The 20,734-nt window shown below is 39.9% G+C and overlaps 1 protein-coding gene across 1 annotated transcript in view; it reads left to right on the top strand.

Moving 5' to 3' along the window:
* Positions 1-20,734, top strand: part of ZNF704 (zinc finger protein 704) — a gene marked incomplete at its 5' end in the record, with an annotated part of 89,917 nt that overhangs the window by 13,571 nt on the left and 55,612 nt on the right. The window contains one exon of the mRNA XM_080611795.1: positions 4,799-5,046. Coding sequence (XP_080467921.1) covers positions 4,799-5,046 — 248 coding nt within the window. The remainder of the gene's footprint in view (positions 1-4,798; positions 5,047-20,734) is intronic.

Raw genomic sequence — 20,734 nt, 5'->3', positions numbered from 1 at the left:
GAAGTCAGAACGAAAAAATTGTTTATACAAACCAACAGTTATCCAGCACATTGGCTAGTGCTAAACTGGCTTGTAGCTATTGGTGTTTTTTTAATTGGTGTTTAATCAAAAGAGTTTTTTGGGTAGAATTAGACCAACTGGTTACATAGTAAATCAGATGGAAATTATAAATCCTCATCCTGAACTGTGTCTTTTTTAACAGTTAATTGTTAATTTGTTAATATTGTACATAAGCCAAGGACTCACAATTCATAGAATGGTTTGGGCTGCAAGCGACCTTAAGTTCATCTAGTTCTGACCCCCTTGCCGTGGGCAGGGACACCTTCCACTAGAACAGGTTGGTCCAAGCTCCGTCCAACCCGTCCTTGAACACTGCCAGGGATGGGGCAGCCACAGCTTCTCTGGGCAACCTGTTCCAATGCCTCACCACCCTCACAGTGAAGAATTTCATCCTAATATCTAATCTAAATCTCCCCTCTGTCAGTTTAAAGACATTCCCCCTTGTGCTATCACTACACGCCCTTGTAAAAAGTCCCTCTCCAGCTTTCTTATAGGCCTCTTTAGGTACTGGAAGGATGCTTATAGAGTCTCCCCGGAGCCTGTTCTCCAGGCTGAACAAGCCCAACTCTCTCAGCCTGTCTTCACAGGAGATGTGCTCCAGCCCTCTCATCATCTTCATGGCTCTTCACTCTGTGACCCAGCTTGTGCCTTTGAAGAAGTTTTTGACATGTTTGCACTATTAGGTGTTGAAAAGTCAAAGGAGAGCAGGTGTTAAGGCCAGTGATTGCTGAAAAGCAGTGGAACAAGTAAAGCCAGATCAGCCCCCAAGTGTGGGGCAGTGCCAGAGCAAAGCTCCAGCAGGGAAGGTGCAGGTAATACTGAGCTGTTGTTTCCAAGCAGAGACGTATCAAAAGTTTCCCTTGCCAAGTGGTTATGGAGGGAAGTTGTCAAAGGCAGACGAGGGTAGCTGCAGACAGAAACAATGCTAGTTTTTAAAATTTGGACGTGGTTTGTAACTCCTGTTTCTGTGACTGAACTTCCAAGTGATGTCAGTTGCCTAAGGCCAGGTTGCAAATGACTCGGTTGAAAGTAAGTTGAAGGTTGCTGATGGCTTAAGGCTGAAAATATGCAATGAATTGCATAGAAAAACTGTTAGCCTATTGCAGAATGGTTTATATGAGTGACAATCTTAAGTGTATGGAAAAAACTGGATGTGTTTTTATCAGCAGTTGATGCTGAAGGCAGTAAGGTGGCAAATACAGAGATGTAAGAAAAGCCAAACCAGAAGGGAACAGCATAAAAATGGAGTTTGAGAACAGCAAAGGAGAGAAATGTGAAGTATTTGAAGTAAGCTGAAATAAATTGAAGTTACAGTGTTAACATCTGGCTGTCTGCAAGACAGGCTGCTTCTCTTTGGACTAGACCTTCCACAAAATTTCTGATGAAACATGCTATGGACTTAGAGGACCACCACAAGCCTCAAAGTGGTTAAAAGAATATGAAGGATCTGTCAGGGGAAAAAATAAGAATTCCTGATTGGTTATTGTAGAACAGTTATCGGGGAAAAGCATACTGGAAATTGTCCATGTTTTTCAGAACTGTGAGTGATGTTGAAGCAGAGCTTGAAAGCAGCGGGGTCCTGATGGTTAATCAGTGTGTTTGCCAAGAAGTGATCAGTCTGTGGCCTTTGGCACTCTGCACATCAATGTCTGCTTGTGTAGGTGATTGGGTTTCCAGCAAAAGACCCTGTACCCTTCAATTTAGGGCAGGTGTCTCAAGTGGAAATGGCTCCTGTAGACATGGATGAATTAAAACAGAAAAATTGCCTGTAGAGCAGGAGAATGCCACAGGAGAGTGGCCCCCAAGGGAAGCTCGTGGCTTTCTCTCGTGATCACCTGCTTTTGAAGCAGAAAAGATTCTTTATCTGCAGTTGCTCTCAAGGGAAAGTTTAGAAGGAGGTTAATATTTCCAAACATCTGTTGAAAACTGAAGGAGTCTAAGCATTGGATTTGGTCTTCTGCTGTTTCTGGCCATTTTAGCAAGTGGACCTGGGACTGTTTGGCAACCTAAGCACTTGCTTCTGTGGTTTTAGTCATTCCTCACTTCCATATGCTTGCATGGGGCTGGCTGTTAATTATGGCATATTGACATATGAAAACGAAGCTGTTATTTGACTATATTTGAACTGTATGTGAATAGTTTTGACATATATGAATAGGTTATCTGGTATCACAGTATAAGTATTCTGCTCTTTACGGTTAGGTTTTATTTGTACAGCTGTAGTCTGAGCCTTTTGTCATCACTGTTTGGTCTGTAAAGAAAACTTGATAATGTATGGCACAGTATGTTTGCTGGAACTGAATAAAATATTATAGTTCCATAAATTGAGGAGGTTTTGGTTGGGTTTTTTGGGGGTTTGGTTTTTTTTTTTCCTTTGGTAAAATCATAGATTTATTGGGTTAAAAAAAAATTAAATCATCCTGATCAATACTGTGTTCAGTCTGGCATTGGAGAGTACAGAATAAGGGAGGCGGCCCCTGTGCTCTCAAGACTTTCTCCACTAAGGGCTGTGCAGAGTGAGGAGGAAACTGCTGGGTCCTGCCTCATACATGTGCACACCAGCATGCTGCCATGCACAGCACATGTAGCTGCTCATGCCCTGCTCAGCACCGTCCTCTGCATTGGATAAAGTGGAAACCCTAGGGAGGCAGGAAATGATGTGTGGTTATGCAATGCAAGACCATATGGCAATGGAATGGATGGAATTCAAGTCTTGTATGTACCATCATTTGGCATTATATAATTTCTAGGGGCTTGATATCAGAATGTGGCTATTTTCAGGTTTTGGGGGGTGTTTTTTGCTTTAGTGCATCACTTCTAAGTCAATTTTGTTGAAAATTGAAGGGAACTCAGCATCTGCTAAGATCCTCAGACCCCAAAAAACAGGCTTACTGTAAACCGAAGAATTTTTGTATAAAATAATCCTTAAATCAGAATTAAATTTATGTTGTTTATACGTCTTCTCCTAATTCTGTGTGATCACATGCTAATTGTTTTGTCTTCCAGGCAGATTTTCTTGGTAATGTGTCATCTATTTGTGTGTGAAGATGTGTAAAATGACTAATTCTTTCTACTATTTACATTCATAAAGGAACAATTCTAGTTTTGTTCTTTCAGCAGTGGCTAAAAGCCCTTCTGTGGAAACGTTAGAATAAGACAGTTGGTCTGAAGTATTTATACGTTAGCAGTGTTACATACTTTACCGAACAAAACAAAATTACCTTGGCAAAGTTGTTTTTCCTGGGAATTTAAAATTGCTTGTGCTGTTTTTATACCTGCCAAGGTCTGAAAGCTATAAACAGGGAGGTGTGTGGAGAGAGGACTATATTTTTATATATTTTTGTGTGTAAACATATACACGTATATTGATTAACTTTTTGGATGATGAAAAGGAGTACAGGGTAAGAGTTTACATAGGGAATTTCAGCTTATTGGTGGGGGTACTTTCTGTGGGCAACACGTCCTTGATCTCTCCACTGTAAAGATCAGCAGTAATTTACAGGCATCTACAAATCCAGTTTGCAAGTCCTAGGTTTCTGGACTTCTCCAAGATGGTGCATGTGTCATGGAAGTACCTCTGCTCATGGTGGGATAAGCATCTATTTTGTTGGGTCGTATTTTGTGTGGCTGTTTGGGTTGCCTCCCTGGTGCATCTCTTGGACGTACCGCAAGTTAGTAGTTAAAGCTCCTGATCTTAAAAGCACAGGTATCTAGAAATAACTCTGTTAACAGGTGTTTCTGGTAGGCAGGGACATGAGGAAGCTAGCAGGCTGAGGGTCTGGAGGATTTTGGCTGATCTACAGCAGAATGAGAGACTCGTGACAGTCTGCGAGATAGTCTGTCCCTGTGACCTGTCTCAGCATAGTTAGCCAGGGAATGGCATTCCAGAGGAAAGTCTAGGTTCTGGGCTTTGTTTTGCTTGCTGGGAAGATGGAGTAGCTTGGTTCTGTTGGTTTTCCGTGCTCTTCACTGCAGCCTTGCAAGAGTTTAGTTTATAAACACCAATGCATTGTATTCCAGAGAGGCAGTGTATTTGTTAAGATACCTGTTTGCTAAGGAAGTCTCTGCTTATGGGAAGCAGCAGATCTGAAGATCTGGGAAGTGCTGCCAGCCAAAGAGACAACCTGACACTGCTCCTGTCTGTGTCTGTGCTCCTCATTGCTGGATGGGCTCCTCATGGGGATACAGCCGGCGTAACTTCCTCCCCTTTGCCTTCTGGCAACTGAGTTGAATCATAGTGAATAATTTTTCTGCTCCTGGAGAAACCCTTATTTACAAATGCAGCTGTTAAAGAATCCAGTAAGTGACTGGCAGAAGAGCTTTGCTTTCTTTATTGCCTTTTATCAGGAGGATTCTGACTTTTTTCCTGGAATTTTAGGAGGAGGGCAGCTGGCATTTATTTTGTGTAGTTATGCAGCACAGATGTGTATACATTTAATGTATATATTCTGTGGTTTCTGATACTTCAAATATCTTTTTCATTTAACAATAAGAGGTAACTGCTTGCTTTATCAAATGGAAAATAATTGCTTATTTTTCTGCATAGTCTTCAACACTGTTGAGAAATTAATGGCAGTTTTAGACTTTATGAAGGGCAAAGAAATGGTATTCTCTGATTCAAAGAACTAATTTGAAGTAAATGCCTGTGGGTATTGGGTCGTGGGTCATCTCCCCCCCCCCCCCCCCCCCATTTTGGGAGAATTAGAGGAAAATTTAATGATTGCTTTCAATTTTACAGGCAGCCAGCATCAAGCGTGAAATGACCTTTCCTGCATTTCAACAGGAGGATGTAAAATATGACGTCAGTCAAAAACTGCCAGACCAACAGTTTCTCCTGTTCACCACAAAGGAGGAAGATTTAAAAGCAGCAGAGACCAAAAAACCAAACAGAGCTCATGAGTATGAGAAGGAAAACACTCGTTCTGTTTGTCTTCTGGAACAGAAGCGCAAGGTTGTTTCTTCAAATATTGATGTGCCTCCAGCAAGGTAAGGACAGTTGGGTTTTTTTTGTGTTTTGTTTAATCTTTTTTTCTGCTTGCCGTTTTAATGTTTTATTTTTAATGGGATGTTAGAGGTAAGTTTGGTAAGCAGTACTGTGAAATGATAAGACAAGTATTTGTGTCCAAGCAGTCCAAAATCAATCACAACTCCACTATTTGAGAGATCGGCTAGAAAATTGAAAGCAGTACTAGCAGAAACTGAGGCCATCTGCAGTGTAGGACTTTGTATTGCTTTTGCAATGTTTTTGCTTTTAGAATGTGATGCAGCTGAGTTACTCTTAGAAGAGGACATGTCTTAACAGAAAGAGATTGTTGATCCAGCTTCACCCCAAGATGTAATCTTCTATATTAGACATAGAATCATGCTACCTGATACCATTTTTTTAATGATTATTTTTTAGTATCATACCTGCAACCGCTTTATAGTCATGGATGTGGCTTACACTGCATAGAGGGAATGTAGTATCTTAAGTTCCATTACATTCTGATGTAGGCATACAGCTGGGTCATAATCTTGAGAATCTCAGTAATCTAAAGAATCATGCATTTTGGGCAAGGACTTCACTGCTTTGAGAAAGAAAAGGAATGACTCCTCTAGGAAATGCTGAACATTAGTATACAAAAAACCGTATCCAGTAATGCTAAATAGACTCACTTCTATTCACAGTGGGAAAAGTAACAACAAATCAGGTATTCTGTGTTGCAAGATGACAAGTGCTCTTTCTTTTTGTTGTTCATGATTTGGTGTTGCCATCAGTCTATGTGCAAAGGTTTTTTTTCCTTAACCTGCCTGGTAAATTGACTTGCACATAGTATTCAGTAAAACACCTTCTGAGTTTATATTGTCACTTAAAAAATACTGGATGCTTTGTTGGTTTTTGGTTTGCTTGCTATCTAAAAACCAACCAGCAGGTTCTGCCACATTACCCAGAACAGGATGACCATTGTTTTCCTCTTGCTGTCATAGATGACACTTTTGAAAATCACAAAGTTCATGAGCATTTTGACACCATTTTTTCCCACATACATATCTAGTAAAAAGCTGTACATTAAAAACTGGAAAATGTTAGGATACTTCCTTGAGATTTGCACCAGTAATTAACCCTGTAATGGCTGAGTGCCTTTCAGTTATCCTTATGTGTCTCTAAGCAAGTAGGAACATCAGAAAATTCAGGTTAGCAGGGACCTCAGGAAATCACCTAGTCCAACTTCCTGCTCAAACAGCATATTAGAATTTCCATTTTACAATTCAGGTGGCTGAAGTATGGGATTGAAGTGCCTTTTTGTGTTGCTTCATGCAGATAATCCACTTCAAGAAGTGGTTGATCTCCCCTGTCCTGTAACTGTAAAATATCCATCCTTGGAGGGATGGATATTTTTTCCCAAACAAGGTAAAAAATAGGATGAATAAACATTTTTAATGCCTTTTTAAGACTAATTGTGACACCAGCTGTGAGCACAGGATGCTTAAGATTTTAGGAAATAACTTCATTTCACATGTAAAGTTGTCTTCTAAAATTGTTCTGTTTCTGTATTTTGTTTGGAACAGAAAAATGAACATATTATGTCATTGCGTATTTTCAAACATACAGGTTGAGCTGCTACATTAGCAGAATTAGAAAATGAAGTAAGAAACAAACCTGGAGTCTAGATTGAATAGCATGATAAACATTTCTGTCACTCTTGCTACAGTTTTGCAGACAAGTTTAAGTTTCACTTTTAATCTGAGGTGAGATATTGGGCCATTTGTCCACACATTCAACACATTTGATGTTCTCCTGCCTCCTTAGAAGCCGTTTCCAGTCTTCTGTCTAGGACTGTTTTGACAGAGTTATGTGTTCCCTAGAGGTGAATTCCTTCTCCCTTCACCTCCTGGCAGGACTTGTTGAGTCGGCTGTCTTCTGCTCTGACGGGAAAATCCATCTGCCTTCTCAGATTTGTCATATCCAGTTGTGGAAGGTCATCTTGAATTAATTAGATGATGTTTACAAAAACATGGAAGAAATAAGGGGTTTAATATGACCTTCAGTTTCTTATTGCTGCATTCACCCTTTTTACAAAAAAACCTCCCAGCTATTGTTAATGAAGTAGAAAAATGCTGTGGAAATGAAGCTTGCTATTTATTGTTTTAAATCCTTAGTGGAGCTCAGGTTACCCACTTCTCTTCAGATGCCGAACTAAAGGGTAACATTAAATTCTGCAGTATCCTACTAAACCCAGGACAATATGTGATTTTGAGGCAGAAGGTTATCATACTGCAGAATTCTTATTAGCAAGGGTGTATGAGTATCTCTGTAAGACCTCTGAAAAACTGGCTGCAAAAGACTTGGTAGCATGGATGAGTATACTTCACTGACCACAAAATGAGACAAAGCCCATCCTACCTTATCTGGTTTTTAAGGATCTGAATGAATAAGAATGAAAATCATTGTGAGCCACTGTATCCAAAATAACTAACAGTTCAGAAAGCGCCAGCATAATGAATGTTCTTCTGAGGCATTCAGCCACAGGGCTTTCGTTATTGCTTGCAGATTCTGAAATTTTAGAAATGTGAAAATAGCTTAACCAAGTACGTGGTGTTTCAGCTGTGCTGAAATTACAGTAGGTGAAACTGTAGAGCAGGGACAGACTGGTGGCCCTCTTGTGTTCTCATGCAGGAGAAGAGGACACTAACGGGAACATGGACAGTTTACAATGTGTGTTGATGATATCTGGAGAGAAGGGGTAGGTCCATACTCGGTAATAGCCCAGCAGTTACATGCTTGCCTGGGGTGTGGTGTGTGTTCAGGTTCTTCTGTTGTTGCATTTGGAGCAAGGATCTGAACAGGGGTCTTTGGTGTTCAAAGGAGGTATCTTAACTGTCAAAGTCCTGATGTATTCAAGGTGCTTCATAGGGCAGCTCTTTAAAGTAATAGTGTCAGGCTAAATGTGGCAGACCTGAAATAAATATTTTATTGCATGCAGAGAATTTTAACATCGAAATTAAATTGCTTTTTAAAGTTTGTTGTTTACATTTTCTATCTAGTTTTGAGAAAATATTGCAGACCTTTCTCTCTGCTTTATGTGCTGTACTGGAAGTGTCTTTTGGAGTAAAATAGGAGGCTGTGACTTTTTTTTTACTGATTTTTATGTTTTGGAATGCAAAAATGAAATGAGAGATTACCAGCATTAAGTCTCTTCAGATTTCTTCATTTGGGCATTTTGAACAAAATTTATATGAGTTCAATAGCTTTCCTACTTCTGAAACTCAGATAAACATAAATGAAACTGTTCAGCTTGAGTAGACAAATTATTTAATATAATAAGGAAATTTGAATTCCTTCCTTGCCTTCTAAAATTTTAATCTGTTGGTAGTTTTGGTGCATGAAGGACTGCTGTCTTGGAGAAGGGGGTCTGACCACTCGACTATAAACTGCAATTCTCTCTTGAGAGTTGAGATGTTATCTGTACAACAGAGGAGAGTACGCTTTAGACTGACCTCCAGTTAAACATGAGCGATCAAACACAGCCCAGATCCCTTGGATCTGAGTAGTGAAAGGACACTTACTAAAATGAGAGTGGTGTCCCGCAGGGACTAATCGCCTTGCCTTGTGGGCAGAAGCAAGCACAGGTCTACCAGTGTTTTGGGCAGCTACATCTGTAGAGGTCAGATATAACGAAAGATGATGTTCCCAGTAGGCAGCAGTGTGGAGTTCACAGAGCTGTTTACTCATTCGTATTTTCATCACTGTCCTGGGTTCAGCAGTAGCAGTCATTTTTTCTCCTTCTTAGTAGCTGGTGCAGTGCTGTGGTTTTGACTTTCAGCCTGGGAACAGCGCTGATAACACTGATTTTTTTAGTTACTGCTCAGTAATGTTTACTCTGACCAAGGACTTTGTGAGTCTCATGCTCTGCCAGGGAGGAGGGGAAGCTGGGAGGAAGCAGAAACAGGACACCTGACCCAAACTAGCCAAAGAGATATTCCATACCACAGCATGTCATGCCCAGGATGTGAACTAGGGGCAGTTACCTGGAAGGGCTAGTGCACAGCTTGGTTGGGCTGGGTATCGGCAGGTGGTAAGTGGTTGTATTCTCTTCCCTTGTTATTTCCGTTATCATTATTATTATTGGTAGTAGCAGTAGTGATTTGTGTTATACCTTAGTTATTAAACTGTTCTTATCTCAACCCATGGGAGTTACATTTTTTCGATTCTCCTCCCTATCCCTCCGGGAGTGGGGGGAGGAAAGGGTGGGGGAAGTGAGAGAGCGACTGCGTGATTTACGGCTGAGCTTAAACCATGACAGTCAGTTACTTACCATAACACACACTTACTCCCAAAGCAAGTCAGCAAGAAAATGAGGAAGAGCCTGGGCTGCTGATGTGGTGGGTGTGAGGGTGTGAGACATGATGTAGGGACCCAGTGCAGGCCAGGCATACAGGGAATGACTCTTCTGCCTCTTAGAGGATGAGGTTGTAAGGGTGGGAGATGGAGAGCAAAGGATGAAATTTACTTTTTTTTTTTTTTTTTTTTTTTTTTTTGAGTAGAATATGAGGATAATTGTCAGGAAATGGTGACAGTGCTAAAGGTCCTTTTAGACAGAAGTGTTTTGACCACTCTTCAAAACTTTTATGCATTAGCGTCAGATGTGTTGTCCTTTCTGGGACTGGAAACACCTGAAAGGTTATGAGAATTAAAGGAGCTAGGCAGGCATCATTTCTACCTCTCCGATGGGTGGAAGTATTTGAATAGTTTTGCTTTTGTTAAGCTTTTGCTAGATGACTTCAAAATATTGTGAATTTTTTATTATCCCCTTGCCACATCATTTTCCTTTCACCTGGTCCTCCTGTGCCCTGTCTCCTCTGAAAAAAAATCTCTTCTGAAAGAGAAATATAAACTTATCAACTGCCTTTTTCTACATTAAGTTTTTGTTCTTAAAGGACAAGCCAAAGCTAAACCTGAGCTGCTTAAGCACTTCCTATAGGGTGAAAGCAGCTGTTGTGCAATAAAACCTTCTAGTTCCTGTGCTCTTCTGGTTCACTGCTATTAAGCTGTGACGTTTACCATGGCAGTAATATACTGGATATTGCTGTCTTCTGTTTCTTTTATACATATAGGGTTAGACTGGGTATTAGGAAAAATTTCTTCACCAAAAGGGTTGCAAACATTGGAACAGGCTGCCTAGGGAAGTGGAATCACCATCCCTGGAAGTGTTCACAAACCGTGTAGATGAGGCCCTCAGTGACAGATTGGCAGTCCTGGGGTAATGGTTGGACTTGATGATCTTAAAAGGTCTTTTCCAACCTAGTTGATTCAGTGATTAATATTAGGAGAGGGAACTTCTGACACCAGCTGGTGACTTCAGGCATCTGCATTTTGGCCAGTGTTTTTGTCCAGTTTTTTAACTGTGGACTTTTAATGGCATTTCCAGGGAACGAAATTCCAGTGAAAACAGGCATGAAAATTTGATTGTGTAATAAATAGTTGTAGTTGTCCTACTGCCTGACATTGCAGTCTGTATTATTTTAGGTAATTATTATTTTCAAAAGAAGATTTTGCTTATGCATGTATATATATATATATGCACAAACATATGTATATATACACATAGAATTAAGTTTGAATTTCTTTAGAAAATCTCATATTCAGGGCACTGCTGAGAAATATTTGTCTTCATCTATAGAAGATGCTTCTCTTTAAAATCTTCTTCCACTGGTGGCCAAGACAGAAGGCTAAGTAATTTTATCTGTGTGATGGGAGTTGCCAATGGACAGTGATCTCATTTCCAAGCAAATTTCAACGAATTCCTCTAATGTGGCACAGAGGAAAAATGTGTCCTTAATCTGCAGCGACCATTAGGCGCTGGTTCTTGAAGAGCTGCATTCAGTCAGCATTGCTGTTTTATCTGTTAGCCATTGCTGTGAATGCATGGCTTGTTCTCAGCTCTTCAGTTCCCTTAAAAAATGGAGTGTAATTTCAAAACACTCTTCAACAGCAGGCAGTGTTAAATAAGAGTAATTTCTTTGTGGTTTGTGTTAGCTGTGGCACAAAAAAAATTCCTCTTGAAATGCCATCTGTGCTGAGAAAAGAAAAAAAGTCAATGGGTACATGGTTTATAACTTGTGTATCTGAAATGTGCAAGCATGGGCTACTGTGTGTATGGTTGCATAGATTACATACATTGTACCTGTTTTATTTAGATACTATAAAATGAAAACATTCTGGTTTATGCAGTGGTATTCAATGTTGCATCGTTGATGTCAGCAAAGATGTGAAACTTGCCTCTCTGAGAGAAGTTGCATCATTGATTGTTACTTGTAAAATATTTTAGACATTTCCATCTTAACTCCTTAAGTATCATCTCCATGAAAACATTCATTTTTCACATTTAAAAAGGGGGAGGTAGAAAGCGCCACTTTTCTCTATCTATAGTAATATGCTTGTGTTATATGTACAAGAATTTTTCATTGTTTTGTTTGTATCCCTAAGACAACTACACTACAGTGAAAATCAGCTAACCCTGTATTTTTATGTGGTATGTAAAGTGTATAATTGGTTTGTATAGATGAAAGGCTATTTTAAGATGCCTTTTATTAATTTGTGTAAGAAAGATTTTCTGATCTCTGTTATATGATGGTTTATATGCATCAAATACCTGCTTTGCCTATTACTGCTTCAATTTTTGTGACAAGGGGAAAATTGTCAAAGGATGGCACACTTCATCACTTTCAAATATCAATGTCTAGATTAGGGTATGTTTGTAAATTAGGTTTTTCTAACGGGTTATTTTTATTTGAAGCAGAACTGCATCTCCTTGTGGTTTTAGTAATCTGCATGCTTTAGTGTAAGTTCCAAGTCTTCCCTTTTTACTCCCTAATCATTTTGGGAAAATGGTGGAACAGAAGTGTTGCTATATATATATCAGGTCGGCATGAAGCGACTACGATTTTTGATAAGTTGCTAATCTTTCCAAATAAAATATGCTTTGACTTTTTTACTGAAGCAGCACTTGATGGCAGTGTGTTCATTCGACGTGTGCTGCACATGACCTCCAGTGTGGCTTTTGTTTCCTGTGGAAAGCCTGGTTCCATACCTGAAAGGACACTTTTTGGAAGCTTCTAAGAGTTAAGCTGTTGTGTTCAATATATTTATAACACATACTGAATGACTAGTTCACAGTTTTCTTGAGCCAGCGATAAGAGATAGGTTTTGTTCTGCAAGTACGCTCGTTAAGCTCATTCCATAAGGAGTTCTGTGATTTTTCACTGCTCTGTATTTTAAATTCTGCCACGGGAATTCCTGCAGGTGATCTGATACTGTGTCTGACAAGTGACCCTTGGGCCATCTGTCCTTGGTATCCAGTGAACAGAACAGTGGTAGTCACATCTTCAGTGGACCACAAGGAAGATATGCATGAAATAGGAACTTCTGCTATTAGTGGTCGTAGCAAAGAAGGTACATCCCAAAGTACTTCGCTCTTCCATCCATACAGTAAAGATGAAATGAGACATTTTGCTAAAACTATTTAAAATTCCTAAGCAAATGTATGTTTACACTTTGCATAGAACCAACATTTAGAAACAACTTTGTTCTCAATTTGGGGTAAAACATTCACTGTTAGTGGCTGTGTATGTGAAATGGTTTGTTGGAGAACTATATCTTCAAAATAGCCTCCTTGGAGAACTGACGGAAGAAGTATAGAATAACTTTGCCAGAATAGAGTAGCAGGGTGTTTCTTTTTTTAATTATACTAAATTCCAGGTATCTGAGAGTTATGCTTCCTTCTCTCCAGGAGCATATTAGAAGCCCACATGTTGCTGGACACCCCAGCTGTGTTGTCCTATGGAAACAGCTGTCCTCTGCAGCATCAGCACTGGCATACTGTATTAGAGGCAGCTGCGTTCTTCATGCTATACTGTGTTCCCAAACTTGAGCTCCCTGTTGTCTGTTTTTCTCCTTAACTTGGATCATCTCTTCTGTTTTCACTGTGAAGGTCCATTCAGTTCCTCCCATGAAGCCGAGGCAGGCAGTGAAGGAAGGTTTAAAAAAAAAAAAGGCATTTAGGACTTTCCCATAAACACACACTGTGCCACGTGTGGCAGCATGGAGCAGAAAGCACTGTGTGTTTGGTGGCTTGGTGTGAGGAGATTCCTCACCTGGCTGAATGAGGAGGGAAAAGATGATGAAAAGGATGTGCTGGGCCTATTTTGATATTTCCTTCTAATGAAAAGTGCCTGTAAAAAAAGGTTTGATGCCATTTCCTGATAAGTCTGTGCTGATGATTTAGAAAGAATGTTTTGGCTGCTTTTTCAGTGCTTGGTAACTCTTGAGAAGTCATGGACATTTGTTTCATTAATGTCTTCCTGGATGAAATTACTTGCCTTCTCTCTTCTCTCCTCTCTAAATTGTCAATAGCAGGGCTATGAAGATGGGGCATGCTTATGCTATCTCTTGCTTCTTAGTGTTGCTTAGTTTATTTTATATAATGGTGGTTGCTTTTGTAGGGTTCATTGGGCCTTTGGCACCAAGGATACAGATGTGTAATTCTCATAGTAAGTGCTGAGTAGCTATTGAATATTAATTTTTATTTATAGATAGATATAATCAGAGGGTAAGCATGTGTTTGTGTGACATACTTTTGCCCTTATCTCTAATATCCTGAGAAATATCTTGCTGATACTTAACTTTTCTAAACTAGTGTTTCTACTTTTAGTACCTAGCTAGATCTTTTAGTACTTTTAGATCACAGGAATAATGACAGCAATAGTAAAAATCTAATTGATGTTGAAAGCCCTTTAAAACATGTCACATTAAAAGGTTTGTGGTTACACTTATTTGTATTTTGTGGTATACGTTTTCTGGTTATGTTGACAGAAATTCAAAGTATTGCAGAGGAAGATGCATTACAATCTCTTGCTAATCTCTGAAGTAAATATCTGCAGGGGAATGCAGCAATTTTGTCATTATGTTTTGATCTGATGAAGAAGCTTGGGGTGAATATCTACATTGCATGTATAATATAGGTCTTACCAAATAAATTGGAATATGCTACACTTACAATAAATCATTAACATTAAACCAGTGCAAAACCTAGCTTTCACATCTTAATTTAAGACTATCTTAATTTAAGACTATTCTATCTATCCTACAGATAGAAGCTTTGAATTTCATTATGCAGCAAATGTTCTTAGTTATCTTTGGGGTTTTTTTTTTCTTGGGATTCTTTTTTTTTCTGGCAACCTGTTGTGCAGACATCCAAACTGTTCACAGTATTAATTGAGTTTCCCTGTCATTATTATCGCAGAGGAATTGGAAAGGCAGCATATCTGCAGTAGGGAGTTGCATTTGCATGCCAGGGAAAAATGTAGTTGCTGTGAAGGAAGCCACAAGGGGTTGGTCAGTAGGTGCCAGCGCTGCCCAGCATGACTGAGGCTTCCTTCTATGGGACTAGGATTGAGGTTTCAGCAGAACTGTTGCCCCTCAGTGTGGTGGTTGCAACTGAACTTCCACAGCAGTTGATGCTGTCCTCTTTTCACCCATGAAATCCCCCTGAGATGGAGGGGACTGCTTGAGTACCGCTGAGGAGACCCTGGCTCCCAGGAAGTTTTTATTTTATGTATTGGTAAAATTCAGCCCTCGTAAAGGAGCTCAGATTCATCACAGTCCTTCAGTGCCATCTGTGTCTTTTAAAGTACTTTTGGCTCTATCAGTATTTGCCTCTCTGTGATCCTAGAAGTATGGCTTATTTACCTGCTATCAACTATATCAGAAACAGGAAATAAGGAAGATAAAATCTTTAGTCAGACTTCAAAACAGAGAACAACCTGTCTGCCTGTCCATCCCTACATCGAGGAGCAAATACTCAACCACTCTATGTGTTTCTGCCTTCCTTACATACTTTTTTAAATTACACCTTGTCTGAGCTACATGTATACCTTGATGCCATGGGAACTACAAAGCATCTGGCCTAGACTGCCCTCCTGCTCTGTAAAATCTCCTGTTGACTCACTGTGCAATACAGCCTCCCACCTATTGCTGTATATTCTCTTCCTCCCACTTGTTCTCCCTGTGCTGTTCCTTCTGTGAGAAAATCACCAGCAACTCTCCAAACCTCACCTTCTTTCACATACTTCACATTTTTCACAGTTGGACTACTGAAACCTTCCCTTCAGGTCCAATGAGGAATGTATTTTTCTTCCTCTCCAAAAGATATATTTCCAAATCCTCTGAAATGACTCTGTCTTCATGATTCTATGATGTGCTTCATGAATAATTTTTGGGATAAATTGTATTGTACTGAATTGAGGAATTACATAGCGAAAAGCTCCTGTTTACATATTGTGCACTAAGTGTATGTGTGTGCCTGAAAAATATCCAGATGACCTCTGCCTGCCCTGCTGCATTGGGAAGAAAGGCTCCTGAGACCAGTGCAAGCTCACGGAGGAAAGGAAGTAGCTGGGAGAAAGCAAATCCGGCTAATTAAATGCATGAAACCAATTGCCTTTTTTTTGCTACCATCTTTGTGAAGTTATCAGCATTTATATCCAATTGTATCTGATTATATCCAATTTTTGTTTGTTGGGGCAGCAGTGAACAAGAGTCTGAAGTTCAAATCTGCGTTATTTGGTGGCAGGTATCTTCATTTCTGTGATCCAGCCAACAGTAACAACCTTTCATAAGCAAGGGCAGATGTGTATACATGCTAGGATATGTTTCTGTACAACACTAAATCACCAACAGGATAGTTAAATTTGCTGAGTAATGCCTGTGGTGAGACCACAAACAACATGTATATTATTTCCTTTATATAAGCAGTGACAGACAAATTGTTACCAATTTCTATAAACTGTACAACCTAAGGAAAACACTAGACTTTGATAAGCTTCTCTTTCTAGTTTAAAGAGCAACATCAAACAAACAGAACAGGAAAAAAACCCTAAAAACCAACAAACCAACCCAACCAAACGAAAACCGCACAAGCCAATTGAAAGGTAGACCACAAAAAGCCAGGAAAACATTAGGAGCAGATGGCTGATTTCCTCTGTTCCTAAACCAATTTTATCACTACATATTACTAAGTTTAATGAGTAGGTTTCTGTTTGCACTATACTTGAGCCCAAAATGTGCATAGTTATCCCTAGACCGTTACAGGAGCCCTTTCGTAGCAATATGGGAACCCCGTTCTGTCAGTTCTGCACAGTGAGTGCTTGTTATGGAAATCATGTTTTATGGGGTTTTAGAGTACCCTGGTTCCTCCCTGTGTACAAAGCTAGGCCCTCTTTAGGCTGTCAGAAAGCTTTGTTCATTACTTAGTGGGGGGCTGCTACCTCTAGAGGATAAGAACTGGAGGTGGAGTGAGCAATGCCAAGTTGCACATGCAGTGGGCTGCTCTTGCAAATAGTGTAGCTCCACTGGAGCAAATTGGCTCTGCTACCATACATCTTCCTTAATTGTTTTCAGTGAAAACAAGGTCTGACCATCATCTGCAGTATCCAACATGCACAGAAAAAAATTGTAGGATTTATAAAAGGCATTACAGAAAGCTACACTGTGATTAGTAAAGATTTATTTCCTTGAAACATCTGTGTATGTATGTACATAGAGTAAATTCTTATTTTACGTTAGAGATTTTCTTAATGGGAAACTGGATATAATGTCATTACCTCAGGGCCTTGTCTTGTTGATAGAGTTGTTGCAGTTTTAATGGAAAATATTTGAGCAGATTTTAACAACTGTAAACTCATTCAGTGTTCTGTTTAAAAAAAATGCTGAATACTTTCCCAAACTCTGTCTTTTAGGAGATGCATGACTGTGTTTTATTTCTGGTGTGTTGCCAGATTTCCCATATCATCTATGCCAAATAATTACTCGCTTTTTATACTGGTAGCCTAAATACTGTTGAGATGTGTTTAGAAGATATGATGGATATTGGCATATTTTGATTTATAACATTGGAACAGCAAAAATACAGGTGGAAGGTCCCCCACAGGTCATACAGTTCTTCACTTGCGCCCAGCAAGATCAGTGGTGTGTATCCCTTTTGATAACTGTTTGTCTCATCTGTTCTTAACAATCGATACCTATTGAGAGGTCATTGTTCAGAATATCATCAGTTGGTTCCAGGGCTTAAATGTTTTTACTGCTAGATTTTTTTCCAGTTGCATCCAAATCCCCCCTCACTAATTTTTGCATCCATTGCTTCTTCCCCATCCCCAGTGGGCATGGAGAGCAATATAGCCCCTTTTTTTTTTTTTTTTTTTTTTTTTTTAATTTGAACCCCATCATTTTACATGGGGGAAACCAGTCTCTTTTTGGTGAATGGAAGTGACTCCTTTTATACACTTGCTGTTTAATGCAGGTTGCATGAATCAAGTTAAAAATTAACATTCTGTGGGTGAATATCCCATTTCATAGTGGCACAGATGTTGAGGCTGTGGCCTTTTGCCAAGGGCAAAGGATTGAGGCACCCTCCAGGTAACTGGGTGGTCAGGTTGGAGAAGGGAAGAGAAGGGAACGGGACTCAGGCAAGTCAGCAGAGATGCACAGTGGCAGAAACCCTTGAGCACATCACAAGCAGGAACCAAAGATGCCTGTGGCTTCTGTGTTGCTCATAAGGAATTTGTGGTCATGCCCTTTAAGCATCAGCATTTTCTGTGGCTTTATTATTTGTTTTTCCTCTTCTGCCTCTGTTCTCTGATTTTAGGACAGAAGGTAAACTAGTGGTGAGGAAGATGAGAGGGGCTCCATAGCTGGTCAAGTTGAATTACCTCTGTGAGGTTAGTGAGTAGACTAACTGGGTGAGACTGCTGACATTTTCGTGTGGTAATAGCAGTAACAGGTTCTGAAAACCGAATCCAGAATTTGTGTTCTGGGAAAGTGAGCATAACATTTTCCACATTAGTGTGTTGTATGGGCTCAGTGTTGGACCTGACCCAGTCTGCTGTAGCTCATGCATGGCTGAAAGCCCAGAAATGCCACTTTTGTCCACGGAAGGATGGTACTAAAACTAGAGACGGCATGTCTGTTGTTCACTTGTAAAAGCAATAGTCTTATCACTGCTGTTAGCTCTGCAATTTAAACTGAGATATCTCTTTTTTATAATGCTTAGTATACTTCAGCTGCTCCTTCTGCTCACGTCTTCTTCCCTCTGTGAACCCCAAAATATACATAGGTTCCCAACAACAGAGTGCTGCTGAAGGTAGGGAGGCTTAGTTTGAGGATTCAGTGCTTCGAACATGTCTTGTTTACATCAGGTATAAAGCAGATGCATCGTTTTATTTTCTAAAGAAGGGGGAGGGTTGGCAACCATCCATCTGTGCAGCTCTGAAACTTGATCACTATTCATTTGAATACTGATGCTCTAGATAGGTTTTGACAAACTCCAGATTGCAAAACAGTGGTGATGGAGCATTTATTTTGTATAAGTGCTCGTATATATACATGTAGTATATATAAAATATATATGCATATCTGTAGAGTCTTGTGAACATGAATTCCAAAAGTCTGTGGTTTAGATGAGTCTCAGTAGTCATTTCTATTTTCCTTTCCCCTCCCAAGGATATTTTGTTTTCTGTGGGAACTGGATTGACGTTAGACCTGAGAATAGTTGAACAGATGACCTTCTGTTGAAAGTGAACGACCGTTTCCTACTGAGTATTTTCAGGTACATCATCCAGTTGAAATGTGTGGTGTCCAAAAACTTAATCACTTTGAGAATAGCTGCTTTGCCAACTACATTTGATACAAATGGTTTCCCATGTACATTCCCTCGTCCATGTGTGTGCGCTGTTACGTACTGATGTAATGCAACACTTCTTACTAGTGTGCTGTATAATGTAGAAGAGAAGATGCTTTCTGCTTTTTAACTGAACTTCATGCATGCACAGGAAGATGGCAATTTATTTTGGGGAAAAAAATAAAGAACTACTCAAATGATGATGTAACTTCAAAAAGTATCAAGTCTGCTTCAATCTGTGCAGGATAGCAACTGTGCTGACAATAAAAATAATAATGCTTAGTATAGCATTTTTATGATTCAGTGCTATACAGGCGCTAATGTTCTAAAATAACAGAGAGCAGTAAGCAAAATCGCTTTAAAGATGTTCAAGAAGTGATTGAGCAGGAGGAAGTGCCCTCCCAGCAAGGCAGGAGCTGTACCAGGATTAGAAGTGGAGACTTCCTGCCAGCCCTGCCTTCCTTCTTCTGACTCCTAACAGCCAGCTCCTGTTTCTAACTTTCATGCCCCTTTTATACTTACCATCTAAGGTCCCCCATTCAAAATCGCGGCTCAAAGTTGAGTTGAAAAATAGGGAGAAACCTCTGATCCAAACACAAAACAGAATTCCTTCCATTCCATATAAAAGCTTATACCACTCATAAAAAAAAAATCTGTCATTCCTGCCTTGTATGCCTGATGACCTAAAAAAAAACAAACCAAGGCATGGTTTCTCTTAGATGTTAAAATACTTTTTCTTTTCTCGTATTTGGATTCAAAGGATGGTCAAAAGTATACATTCTTAAAATGTCATTTATTTATTTAAAACCTTTTACCTTTGGGTGACTAACTTATGTAAAGTGTGGCTTTTAAAGGTGCTGAGTACCCAGATTTGCAGCTGTCCAAGATGGTTTGTGGTGAGACCTGGGCATGAGTTTGTCAAACTCTCTCAAAATGTTGGGATAAGTGAATTTTCTAGATGGACACAATGGAGTTGTTAGCCTTAGTAGTGGATTCTGACTATCTGTCCTGCTGCATGTAGCAGTTTTAGTTCATTGCCAGTCTCTGATCAGTCCAGATGAGCTGTTAAACAGCACCGTTCATGCACCTTGCACATGCCTCTTCATCCAGTGGTGAATTTTGGCCTGGGGTCACATCGTCCATCACTGAGTTCCCGTGGGACTGTAAATTTCTTATCCCTCCAGATATTGCTCCTTGTTAAGGGATACAACCCCCATTATCTTCCAGTTTGCATTGGTCTCAAGGCTTTCATTTACTTAACTAAGTACAGGTTGTAAATTAAGGTCAGCTTTACCTAGGTGGTAGTTAGCTGCTTGAGGCCTAAGCCTCCAGCAACTTCAGCTTCCCATGCTAAGAGACTACTCATGCTGTACAAAACCACCCAGTCACAAGAGCTCAGTTAAAGGAGTTCAGCTAACTAACCTTAATTCACAACACCTTGCTTACGCCAAATATAAAAGTGAATAGCAGAAGGGTACAATTTTGGGGTAAGAAAACACATGTTCGTATGTTTGATGTTCCATACAGCTCAGGCCACAGGAATGAGCTGGATGACTCCTTTGACACTAAATGCTGGTGGTTCAAAGCACCTGTGCGGTGCTTTCAGCAGTTACATCCTTATCAGCCTCAGTTTCATGAAGAATTACTAAAAACGGGATTTAGGCTCCCAAGTCACTCCAGCTCCTGAGGAAAACCTCAAGGGAGCAGATTCCACATAATCTGGTGGCTGCAGTGATTATTTACATCTAGTTTCTTTGCTTTCAATTAAATTAAACATAACAAAGGAAACACCTGTGGACATTGATAGCCTTTGAAGTCTGAGGGTGTTTATGTAAGAGGTTACATCTGCCAGAGCCTACTTCAGCTATGTTAGCGTGCAGCAGAAGTGAGGTGCAGGCAGTCTGCTGGGGGGACATGCATGGGATCACCTCCAAGGAGCACGAGGGACTGGCCACTTCCTA

This window comes from Psittacula echo (assembly GCF_963264785.1).
Source record: "Psittacula echo genome assembly, chromosome: 2".
In the NCBI taxonomy this organism is placed as follows: Eukaryota; Metazoa; Chordata; class Aves; order Psittaciformes; family Psittacidae; genus Psittacula; species Psittacula echo.
This window is presented reverse-complemented; position numbering and strand designations above follow the sequence as displayed.